At 35.5% G+C, this 12,891-nt stretch overlaps 1 protein-coding gene across 3 annotated transcripts in view; it reads left to right on the forward strand.

Annotated features, from left to right (window-relative positions):
* Positions 1 to 7,535, forward strand: part of LOC106087398 (protein singed) — a 116,915-nt gene extending 109,380 nt beyond the window's left edge. For all 3 annotated transcript variants that reach the window (XM_059366686.1, XM_059366687.1, XM_059366685.1), the window contains 5 exons: positions 1,856 to 2,276; positions 2,350 to 2,445; positions 2,501 to 2,974; positions 3,230 to 3,478; positions 3,610 to 7,535. In XM_059366686.1, coding sequence (XP_059222669.1) covers positions 1,856 to 2,276; positions 2,350 to 2,445; positions 2,501 to 2,974; positions 3,230 to 3,478; positions 3,610 to 3,703 — 1,334 coding nt within the window. In that variant the 3' untranslated portion in view covers positions 3,704 to 7,535. The remainder of the gene's footprint in view (positions 1 to 1,855; positions 2,277 to 2,349; positions 2,446 to 2,500; positions 2,975 to 3,229; positions 3,479 to 3,609) is intronic.
* Positions 7,536 to 12,891: the final 5,356 nt, after the last annotated feature.

Consider the following 12,891-nt stretch of genomic DNA (forward strand, 5'->3'; position numbering starts at 1 on the left):
ATTGCCCACTGCAAGCGCATTTATTAACCAATTCTCTCAAAACTGTGTACAGCGCTTTCCCCCAGAACTACCACAATATCTTAGAAGGTTTCTCGAAATCGGTTCAGATTTAGATATAGCTTCCACATATATGTTCGTCCGATTTGCAGTAATAATGCAATAAAATGGTCATTTGTTAACCGATTCCCTAGAAATTTGGTAGGAACGATTTTTTTCTCTCAACTCTCGACATTTGTAGTGAATTTCATAGAAATCGGTTCAGATTTAGATATAGCTCTCATATATGTTTATAGCCCGATTTTCACTTTTAGAGCCACTGCAAGCGCATTTATTGACCAATCTTGCCAAAACTTTGCACTACGCTCTCCCCATCAACTACCACAATATCCGAGAAGTGAATTCCGAATCGGTTCAGATTTAGATATAGCTTCCAAATATACATTCGTCCGATTTTGCGTAATTTGCAATAATGTTGTTATTTGTCACATACGTACATATTTGCTTTAAATTTGATAGGGGTTATTTATTAAGGTCCTTCGAAATTGATTCAGAATTCGATATAGCTCCCACGTACTTATAGGGTAGGTGTAGGGCATTATACAATCGGCACGGCCTGACTTTTGCCCTTCCTAATTGGTTTCATTTGGGATTGGCATTTCCTTAATATATGATTCCTTGAATAATTTTTAAGGACAATTTTGTATTATATCATCAATCATTTAGCTCGTCGCGGAAGAGAAACAAAAATGAGAATTGTGAAATAAAATTATCCTCGGCCCAACAGGCAAAAGATTTTGAGAAATCAAACTCGGCGGAGCTCGGCCGGTATTAACACCTGGACATTTGCAGCAACAGCTAGAGCCATTACCGTTGTCTAGCGTTCAGGGCTAGTAACGCGGAAGTTATTGTAGTTGATGGACAAAAAATCAATACTGAAACACAAGCAAATGCATTGGAAAAAGAACACCTAGAAGACATGGTGTCGAGCTTGGTTAGTGTTGTACTTACATCACAAAGCAGTTGCAAATAGACGAGTCCGAACGGCGTGCCGCAGTGCGACACCTATTTGGAGTGAAGTTTTACATGGCATAGTACCTCACAAATGTTGCCACCGCTGAAATTCTTTTCTGATGGTTTCGCCAGGATTCGAACCGAGACGTTCAGCGTCATAGGCGGACATGCTAACCTCTGCGCTACGAAGGCCAAAGCAGTTTCTGTAATGAATTCGATTAAAGAGCAACCTGCGGCTCTTGAAGCCTTCACACCTAAAGGTTTCCGACGATGACCTCCTAAACCAAAAGGTTAAATAGGTCATCGTCATACCATGTTGTAGTATCGTCTGGCTCTACTTTTCCATTGTAAATAAATTCTACGATCATTAAGCTCTCTCGAAAGACAAATAGAAATAAGAATTTTTGTTATTGTTTTCGATTCATTAAAGTTATGTTCCACTGTTTAATAACACTGCCTAGAATGGAAGTGAGCATTTCTTCCCCACAATACACGTTCATTTAAATTTCTAATTCAATTTGTTACAGAGATGACACAGTTTTTGCACTTACCCAAGATGATGTTGTGTCGAGAATTAACACTTGACACATTTGTTGCATTGTTGTCCAATATTTTTTCTGTAATTTGAACATGTTTTGAAAAACTTCAACAATAAGTCAAAATGAAAACTAATATACAAAATTAATTCTTGAATTGCAAAAAAATCTCAAACTGCATTTTATACAAAATTTTCTTTGAAGATTTTCACCTTTGTTGACATTTTTGCCTAAATTTTTTTTCAATTTTCTCCCCACGCCTTTTATCACTCTGTTAAAAACCTTTTTCTTCCTGTTTTTTTTTTCAGGTATCATCTATTTAAGATCTCATCTCAATAAATATCTCTCCGTTGATTCCTTTGGCAATGTACTCTGCGAAAGTGATGAACGTGATGCTGGCAGTCGGTTTCAAATCAGCATCGCTGAAGATGGCACTGGGCGTTGGGCATTGAAAAATGAATCGCGTGGCTATTTCTTGGGTGGCACTCCCGATAAGTTGGAGTGCACAGCTAAGGCACCAAATAATCCTGAATTTTGGACTGTCCATTTGGCTGCAAGACCTCAAGTGAATTTGCGGTCCATAGGTCGCAAACGTTTTGCTCATTTGTCAGAGTCTCAGGATGAGATTCATGTCGATTCAAACATTCCCTGGGGTGAGGACACCCTGTTCACACTGGAATTCCGTCAAGAGGAGGGCGGCCGTTACGCTTTGCATACATGTAACAATAAGTGAGTAGTAGTTGTGGGAATACATCAACAAATTATTATTATTTTTTAATAAAAACCATTTATATTTCCTTAGATATTTAAATGCCAATGGAAAATTGCAGACTGCCTGCAATGAGGATTGTTTATTTAGTGCTGAATATCATGGTGGTCATTTGGCTTTGAGGGACAGGTGGGTTTTTTCGTGTTTTCGCATTTGCTTATTTTTAACATTTTCTTATTTCCAGACAAGGTCAATACCTCTCACCCATTGGCTCCAAGGCTGTGCTTAAGTCTCGCTCATCCACTGTGACCCGTGATGAACTCTTCTCCTTGGAGGATTCACTGCCTCAAGCTTCCTTCATTGCCGCCATGAATTTGCGTTATGTCTCTGTCAAACAGGGTGTAGATGTCACTGCCAATCAGGATGAAATCGGTGAAAATGAAACCTTCCAATTGGAATTTGATTGGTCTGCCCATCGTTGGGCCTTGCGCACCACCCAAGATCGTTATTGGAGCTTAACTGCTGGTGGTGGCATTCAGGCCACTGGTAATAGACGTTGTGCCGATGCTCTGTTTGAATTGATCTGGCATGGTGATGGCTCTTTGTCATTCCGTGCTAATAATGGAAAATTTTTGGCTACAAAACGTTCGGGTCATTTGTTTGCTACCTCCGAGAGTATTGAGGACATAACGAAATTCTATTTCTATTTGATAAATAGGTGAGTGAGTAAAAAATTGTATCAAAATTTAATTTTTATAGCAAAGATTTTCGTCCTTCAACTGACCGTGTCGCTGTTCTATAGTGTTAAATGCGCGTTCGTCGAATCGTTCAGAATCACTTTCTGATTAGAAATCTTTTAGTTTCCTGTTAACACCATAGGCTTAGTCCATAATTTGTGCGGTTTAAAGTGATACGTGTGTTTATTATTTAATTTCAATACTAATTAGCTACATATTTTTTTTTTATTTTTCAGACCCATTTTGGTACTTAAATGCGAACAAGGTTTTGTTGGCTACCGCCAGCCAGGCAATACTAAGCTTGAATGCAACAAAGCCACCTACGAAACCATACTGGTGGAGAGAGCCCAAAAGGGACTGGTCTATTTCAAGGGACACGGTGGCAAATATTGGCGCATAGATGGTGAGGGTATATCCGTGGATTCGGATGCACCTGCAGATGGTTTCTATTTGGAATTGCGGGAACCCACAAGAATTTGTATTAGGTAAATAAAAAAATAAAAAAAAAACTATGAAAAACTATTCTAAGCCCTAACAGCAGAAAGACTCGAACCAAAAGTACAATTTAATGCAAATCTCAATTTTAATTATTTGTCTTATTTTTACTTTTTCCCAGATCCGAGAATGGCAAATATTTGGGTGCAACCAAAAATGGAGCTTTCAAACTTTTGGAAGATGGCAATGATGTAGCCACACAATGGGAATTCTAAATGCCTCCTAGCAATGATTTATATCAAGCTGCATGGCAAGCCTAAAATTAAGTGTTTTTAGAGATTCTCATTTCCTTTTTTTAGTTTATCCTAAAGACTTTATCCTTCACCAAACAACAAAGAGAGAGAGAAAAAATATGAGATTTTTTTTAAAATGTATGATTATTTATTGAAATTAAGCATGATAACAAAAAAGACGATTATTGTACTAGGAGATGAACTTGAATGAATCAATAACTTTTTTTTTGTTTATTTTTGAATAATTTACATCTAATGTATAACATAAAAAGGCATAAATATTCCCTTACAAACACGGAATGAAACGAATTATATAAAAAACCAACACATATATAAAATGAAGAGAAAGAAATCACTTTAATTTATGAAAACAAAAAAGAAAATAATAAAAAAAAAAAAAAATAAAATTCAAACTATATAAATATATATATTTTCTAGTGGAGAAATTTTGAAATATTTTTTCCATGTCATTAGAAAAGAAAAGCGGAAGTTTTTGCTGAAATCTTTATAAACAAATGAGAAACGAGAAAAAAACACAGTATAATGGATTTATAATAAAACACTTATATCTATATTAGAAACAAAGGAGAACAAATACAACTAAATTCTTATACAAACAAATATGAGAAAACTAAGGACAAATTCAATATGAGAGAGATTATGTTATTGCTAGATTTTATTACATTTTTTATAATGTGGTGTATTTTGAAATTCTAGTTCGCTTTTTTTTTTAAGAACATAAAAGATAAAAAAGAAAAGATTCAATGCTTCAGGTCGTTCATTCATGGTCTTTACATTGATTGCTTCTATATAAAACTGAAAATTATAAAAAAATCATTAATAATCCTTGACCTCATGGCAGTTTTGTTCCAGCAAAATGTATGTACAAAAAGTTGATGAGTATTTCGCCTAAAACTATGCTTAAATTTAAGACGTTCGAAATATAAGTTCGAATTTCATATGCAAAATAGTTCCAATTCATTTAAAAAGTTTTCGCTCAATACCGCTGATTGTCTACGACTGCCGTTGCAGCAACTACGGGTGGAGTATTCCACTATATGCAACCTGTAGACGCGCCCGGTAGCTCGCAGCAAAGCTTCTCGTGACAGCAATGAAAATTACTTTGTGATGGGATTTATGCATTTGTCCGTCTATCTGTCTATCCGTGTTATTTTGTGATAAAAGTAAATATAAATTTTTATCCGAGCATCTTTAATTTTTGAAACAGACGTTTTTGTAGCCCAAGGCCGATGACTGAGGATCAGTCGGTTCAAATTAAGATATAGCTTACATTATTACGTTCGTCCGATTTGGACTAATATGGGATAAATGTGGTCAAATGTTAATATTTCCTAAATAAATTATGTTGGAAACTCTTTTCATTATTCTCATTACTGATAATACTTCATAGAAATCGGTTTATATTTAGATATAGCTTCCATATATATCTATGTAACGCTCTTTTTTTAACTTCTACTTCATTTATAAGCGGATTTGCTTAAAATTTGTATTATGTTTTCTTTTACGACTACCACTAGGGCTATGCAACTAGGTGGAAACTATTGCAAAGTTGGATGTAGCTTCTATATAACTACAAGTTTTGCTGGATTCACTCTTAGGCACGGATGTAATAGCTACTTCTTACTAACGACTGACCCGGGTGCTGAAAATGGGTAAAGAGTTCCAGCAAGGATAAGATAATTAGTACTGGGTTCTTTCAGAAGTAGGTACTTTTCGAACCAGATACTTTTAGTATTGCGTACTTTTAGTATTAGGTACTTTTAGTACTAGGTGCTCTTAGTACTTTTTGAACTAGGTACTTTAAGTACTATGTATTTTTGGTACTAGGTAGTTTACGAACTAGCTATTTTTGGTACTAGATACTGTTCGTAGTTGGCATTTTTCGAATTAAGTACTTTTATTAGTAAGTACTCTAAGTAATAGGTTCTATTAGTGCTAGGAGCTTTTAGTACTATATACTTTTAGTACTATGTACTTTTAGTGCTATGTGCTTTTAGTACTATGTACTTTTAGTACTATGTACTTTTAGTACTATGTACTTTTAGTACTATGTACTTTTAGTCCTATGTCCATTTAGTAGTATGTACTTTAAGTACTAGGTTCTATTAATTTTAGTACTAGGTACTTTAAGTGCTAAATACTTTTCGAACTAGGTTCTTTTAGTACTAGGTACTTTTAGAACTTGGTAATTAAAGTTCCTAGTACTAAAAGAACCAAGTTCGAAAAATACTTAGTTCTATGTTCTTTTAATACTGCTTTTAGACCCAGGAACTTTTCGTACTGGCTATTTTTATTACTACGTACTTTTAGTACTACTACGTACTTTTAGTACGACGAAGTACTTAAAATACGTAGTTTCACGTACTTTAAGTACTAGGTACATAAGAAGTTGAAGCCCAATATAGCGAAAAAAGGGAGTGTCCCAAGACGGTGTCATATCTCTGGCACTGTGTAGTATAAACTTTACCTATCATCTATTGCGCCCCCTCCAGACGTTATCGAGATATGCGGATACGGATCATGTACGATCATCTCTTTGGGTACCAGCGTTGGAGATATCTTCCACAGGTTAAACGTGCCTCAAAAATCTTGGAGCATGTAACATAGCAAGAATTTTGAAGATATCCGGAAGATATACATGGAAGTACTTCGGTAGATGGGTGTTAAAATCAAAAGCGTTACAATTCTGACAACCAATTATCCCAATACACTTGGTGTCTCATTGGACTACTTTCGCAGGTTCTCTGCAGATCCTACATATGCACTTTGTGAGAAAGTCGGTAATAGAAACAGGGTCCTCAAATCACTTGTCGTTACCACGTGAGGTGCTTACAAGGGAACCTTTTTGACTATATGTAAAGTAATTGGCCGTCAAGTGGTGAACTAGAAAGCACCAGTGCGGACTTGCCAGCTCAGCGAAACTCAATGGAATAAAATTCAGATCTGAAATAAAGTTCAGGCATGCTCTACGAACAACTATTGTCCATCAAGAGACAAGGATCCTTTTCGTGCGAAGACGGACTTACTAAGCAATGTACTCTAGCATCAAGAAGGTTGCATTTGATGCTCATATTGTCTCCACCAGCCAACATATTCAACCGGGGGGTTTTGCAAGATATATTCATTTACAGGTGTGGCAGTTGCCCAACAACAAAATTTTGAGTGCACTTTCGAAATCAGTGATTAGTGAAACCTCAGGGTTTTGTGTATGTTACTTGTTCGCGCCATATTTCGTTGTGTGTGTGTGGTACGGTTCTTAACTATAATACTCACACACAACCACAACTCACTTGTTGACAAATAGTGCACTCGCGAGAAAAAATTTTACTCAGCTATTTACGGCACACTACCTGGTAATTATGTCATGGGTTTTTGTGGTAGAGTGGCCCCTACATTCGTATCGCCAATTTTGGACGATAGTTATGTACACTACTCCCGTATGCCTTTCGTTGACACCCACTGTCCTGAACGGTTTATACGGTTTTTGGATTACTGCAAAGGTATCGACCCCCGAGCGTATAGAGTGCTAAGAGTCTTCAACTTTCTGCACGTCCGCTCGGGCGTTTTTTTTTTATCTTCCGGGGTAGAGTTTGCCCTTCTTTAACCACTTCAGATGTAGACCAATCCCGCATAATCTGTGAAAATTTCTAGCAATACTTTCAAATCAGTCTCAAGTCCTAAAGAAAACGCACAGAATTTTATATATATAAAACAAACATTTTGTATTTTTACACGCAAACAAAAAATATATGAAACTAAACAATCATATACTACAATGAAAAACTAAAACAAATTTTTAAATAAAAAAAAAAAGAATAAGTTCAACCAAACAAAATCAGAAATGCCAATTCATTAGCGATTCCTTCCGTTGCTTAAACTTAAAAATTTATATAAACAAAACAAAAAAATAAAACAAACAAAACAAAGCCAACAAGCAGTGAGTGAAAATCTAATCTTATGTGTATTTTTACAAAGATTTTTTTTAAAAAAACAAAAGAAAAAAATAATTGATAAACACAATTGCAATGCTTTTTAGTATATTTTTATACATAAAAAACAGAAGTAGCAAAAAGCAAAACCTATTCCTCTTTCCTTCAAAAAATCCATAGAAATCCAAATCTTTTTTAAAGAAACAACTAAAAAAATGGGAAGTTAAACATATATATATATATGATATTTTATATAAAGCATATATAATTCCTATTTAAAATAAAGAAAATCTTTTGAGCAAATGATTAACCATGAAATCTCTGAAAAAATCGGAAAAAAGATTTTTATTATTTTTTAAATAAAGCATCATTAGTTTCTAAGCTTTTATTCATCTTGCGCTCTCTATCACATACATCTTTATTAGCTCTAAATATAATAAAAAACAGAAGAAAAGAAAATTATTATAATAATTTTTTTTCCAAACGCAGAAAATTAAAAAACAAAATTCCTAATATTGTATTATATAAAAGAGAAGAAAAAATTAAAACAAACTCAAGTTTTGTAAAAGAAAAGTGAAAAACAAAACATTATTCTTCCATAAAAACACACACACACTCAATCACTCACTCATCTTATTTAATATTTTAATTATTTTTATATGTTTCGTATTATTTTCCTCTATCAGGATTTTTACACTTTTTTAACATTTGTTATTTATTTTGCAATATTATTTTTTATTATCTTATTTTTTTAATTTATATATATAAACATATTTTTTTTAGAATATTATATATTAATAGTAATAATAACCAAACCCCTTTATGGAATTTTATGAAAGTTCTTACATCGTTAGATTAACTAATGATTTCATATTTTCGCAATCACCTTAGTTTTTGTTTTTCTTTTTCTTTAGATGAAAACAATTTCCTATGTGTTTTCTTTTTTTTTAATATTTTAATTTTATTTGAGGGAACCTTAAATCCGTTTTGTAATGCGTGAATAATGAAATCAATCAATTGTATTATTTAAGTGAAAACCATTATGTGTGAAAAACTAATTAAACAAACGATATCATTATTATCTATAAAGAAAAATAAAATTATTATTGTATTCATAACCTAAATTTCAGTGAACCTTTTATTACTTAGTACTAACATATATAAAAGGGATATAAACTCAAGAAAAGCTTATAAAGTTCGGTCGAGCGGAACTTTGAATACTCACCACCATGGCTATATGCAAGATATATTCATTTACTGGTAGTGACAGTTGCCCAACAACAAAATATTGAGTGCACTATCTGTCAAAATCAGCGATTAGTGCAACTCTGATTTTTCGCGTGTTGTTGTGTGTGTTATAGTTTTCGTTGTTTGTGTGTGTTATGGTTCTTAACTTTAATACACATACACAAACAAAATTGGTTGACAGATAGTGTACTTCGCGAGAAAAAATTTTACTCAGTTGCTCACGGTACACTACCTGGTAATTATGTCATGACTATACGTTCATCTAATCAAATTTTGTAAACATTTGTGAACCCAAAGATGGTTTTTCAGGGTATCATTCTATATACAGAATGATATGGGTGCCGAGGGGACCAAAACTTATACAAAATGAATGAATAATAAAGGCCTGCAAATGTCACAATTTTCTCTATTAATGCCATCTGTTGAAAACCAATGTATTGCTACGATATGCGATCATCAACGCACAGCACGCCATGACGGCCTGCAAAAACATACCAGTGCTGTCAAGATAAATTCATTTACAGGTAGGAGCAGTTGGTCAACAACAAAAAACCGAGGACACTATCTGTCAAAACCAGTGTTTTGTGCGTGTTACGACTCTTAACAAAAATGCACACACACAACCGAAACTTATGAAAAACAGTAAAAAGGCATTAAGTTCGACTGGGCCGAACTTTGGATACCCATCACCTTGGGTATATAATAAACCACTTGTCGTCATAATCCGGTGAAAAATGCATAATATATGCCCCCATAGCAGCTTTATTGAGTGGTTTATTAAGTACAAGTCATTGTTCAATTTTGTAAAACAAAATATTGGTCTTTTTGCCAGCCATATCCAAATATAGACCGATCTGAATCATATACGACTCAAATTTCAGCGAAATCGGATTATAAATGTGCCTTTTATAGGGGCAAGAATTTAAATCGAGGGGTCGGTTTATATGGCAGCTGTACCAAAATCTGAACCAAACTAGGCTAAATTGAAGAGGGCTGACGAAGAGCCTAACACAACTCACTGTCCCAAATTTCGGCGACATAGGACAATAAATGCAAAATTTATGGGCGCAAAACCTTAAATCGAGAGATCGGTCTATATGGCAGCTATATCCAAATCTGGACCGATCTGAGCCAAATTGAAGAAAAATATTGAAGGGCCTAACACAACTCACTGTCCCAAATTTCAGCGAAATCGGACAATAAATGCGCCTTTAATGGGCCCAAAACCTTAAATTGAGAGATCGGTCTATATGGCAGCTATATCCAAATCTGAACCGATCTGTGCCATATTGCAGAACGATGTCGAGTGGCCAAACATATCTCACTGTCTAAAATTTCGGCGATATCGGACAATAAATTCGCTTTTATGGGCCCAAAACCTTAAATCGAGAGATCGGTCTATATGGCAGCTATATCCATATCTGAACCGATCTGGGCCAAACTGAGGAAGAATGTCGAGTGGCCTAACACAACACACTATCCCAAATTTCAGCAAAATCGGATTATAAATGTAGCTTTTATGGGCCTAAGACCCTAAATCGGCGGATCGGTCTATACTGAGGGCTATATCAAGATATAGTCCGATATAGCCCATAATCAAACTTAACCTGCTTATGGAAAAAAAAAACTGTGCAAAGTTTCAGCTCAATATCTTTAATTTTAATGACTGTAGCGTGATTTCAACAGACAGACGGAAGGACATGGCTAAATCGTCTTAGAATTTTACGCTGATCCAGAATATATATACTTTATAGGGTTGGAAATGGATTTTTCGATGTGTTGCAAACGGAGTGACAAAATGAATATACCCCCATCCTTTGGTGGTGGGTATAACAAGTTGACAGATAGTGTACTCCGCGAGAAAAAATTGTACTCAACTGTTTGCGGTACACTACCTGTAAATGAATTTATAGGTCAGTTCGCGTACTTTTCCAGTAACATTTTGCAGGAGAGAAAAGGCTATTTTACTCTCTCTTTTACGACTTCCATTGAAAATTTGCTGAGCAACAGTAGATTTTCGTTTTGGTTGGGTTTTTATTTGCTTGCTTAGGAAAACAATAGTTTTAAAATAAAAAATGCTGGCGACACTTGGGACGTATTTTCCTTAGCTAAAAGTCAATTTATTGACCCCAGAGAGAAAAGGCTAGAAGGGGAGCCATTCGTCGTATTCCTCATCTTTGTGCCGCTGGACAGATATCACAATTGACAGTGCACTAAGCTACGAATGTCATCCGTGCCCTAAGTCGCGCAAGGCACTGGTCCCAAACAGAATCTCTACACTGATGCTGAAGAATCTGGATCTTCCTAGAGTCGAGTACCTTACAACTGTCCTCATCCTGTCTGAACACTATTATAGTACCCGATGTTTTGAAGATGAGCAGTGTGATCCCGCTACTGAAACCTGGAAAGGACACGAGCAAAGGGAAGTCGTACTGACCGATCTGTCTTCTTTCATTAGCAGACAAGACGCATGAAGGACTACTCCTTCCCATTCTCCCGTTGGACAATTTCCATTCGCCGAGCATCAGCATGCATTTCGAAGGCTGCATAGGACTACAACTGCTTTACATGCCATCACCGTACACAAAAGTATAAACAACGTTCTCAAGTCCCATGTCGGCAGTACTTGGTGTGCTGACAAAGGAACCATAGATTAACCACCTAATGCATCTGGATATTGTGGCTAGACAAATTGCTGCCACCACTGATGTGAGGCTAAGGGAGCTTTCTATTTTGTCATGTGGCGGTTAAGGACATAGTGTTTTGATTGAAGATATCTGTACCCGTTCAAAATTGGAAGACTAATGTGCATTAATTTTTCCAATCCCACTGTGCGTACCTTTTACCTGCCCAGCTAGACCCACTAAATACCATGGCGGCATCTTCCCTCCTTAACAAATTCAAAAGAACAGTGTTGGTTTCTTAGTAGCTCTCTGATGAGGATAATTCCATCAAAACCCTTAAGATACCGATTATTGTTATTTTCTTGGTATCTGGAAGAATACAATGTTTTAAGTTTTAAAGATTTTCCAAATAATTTCTCAAATTTGCACTTACCTTCTAATGTAGAACAACCGACTTGAGGTAAAATTACAATTTCATTTCGCGAGTTTTCTGTACCTGCACACTAGCTGCTGTGATGAATCTTCATTCTTCTGCCTTTTTGATCCATTTTGGTGTTAGCTTTTGTATTTTCATGTAACGGCAGCTTTTCATAAAACAGCTGACCTTTACAAAACATCTGTCAAAGTTGCAATTTCTGCTAGCAAACAAAATCCTTGTAGAAATTTGCGAACTATCAGAATTTGCTCCCTCTCGCGCTCTCTTCTGCTGGCAAATAAAGTACGCTAACGGCTTCCAATACAAATTTTTGAGTTCCCGAACACAGCTAATAAAAGCCTGCAAATGACACATTTTTCTCTATTTATACTATCTGTCGAAAACCATCGCATTGCTACGATATTCGATCATTAACGCATATCACGTCTGAAAAAATATTCCAGTTCTGTGCCGCAATGCCAAAGCAACCACCATGCCATTGACTGTTAGAACAGCAACAAGTCATACCTGCAATGCATCTGACAACAATAGGGGTGTTTTATTTACCCATATGACGCATTCAATTGGACGACATAACACCAACAAAAGTCAAACAAGCCACATACCAAAAGCAATTATGATGAAACAGAGTTGCCTGGACCAAGTTCTTGAGCATTTAATTAAATTTGCAATTAATTGAAGCGAAATTTATATTGGCGCAGCGACATGTCGCTGGTATTTTACTCAAAGAACTCTGCGAAATTCGCATTCGCATTCGCATTTTCTTCGTTACCATTTTTTGTAGCTAAGCGGCTAATCTTATCGCCGCTTACTATCTATCGCCTTTTATCAAAAGATCATCATTCAATTTGAATGACAAAACTAAGAGAGGAAGAACACAACATATTTATTCGCCGATTAAACGTTCTGAAA

The sequence above is a fragment of the Stomoxys calcitrans genome, chromosome 4 (assembly GCF_963082655.1).
Source record: "Stomoxys calcitrans chromosome 4, idStoCalc2.1, whole genome shotgun sequence".
Taxonomy (NCBI): domain Eukaryota; kingdom Metazoa; phylum Arthropoda; class Insecta; order Diptera; family Muscidae; genus Stomoxys; species Stomoxys calcitrans.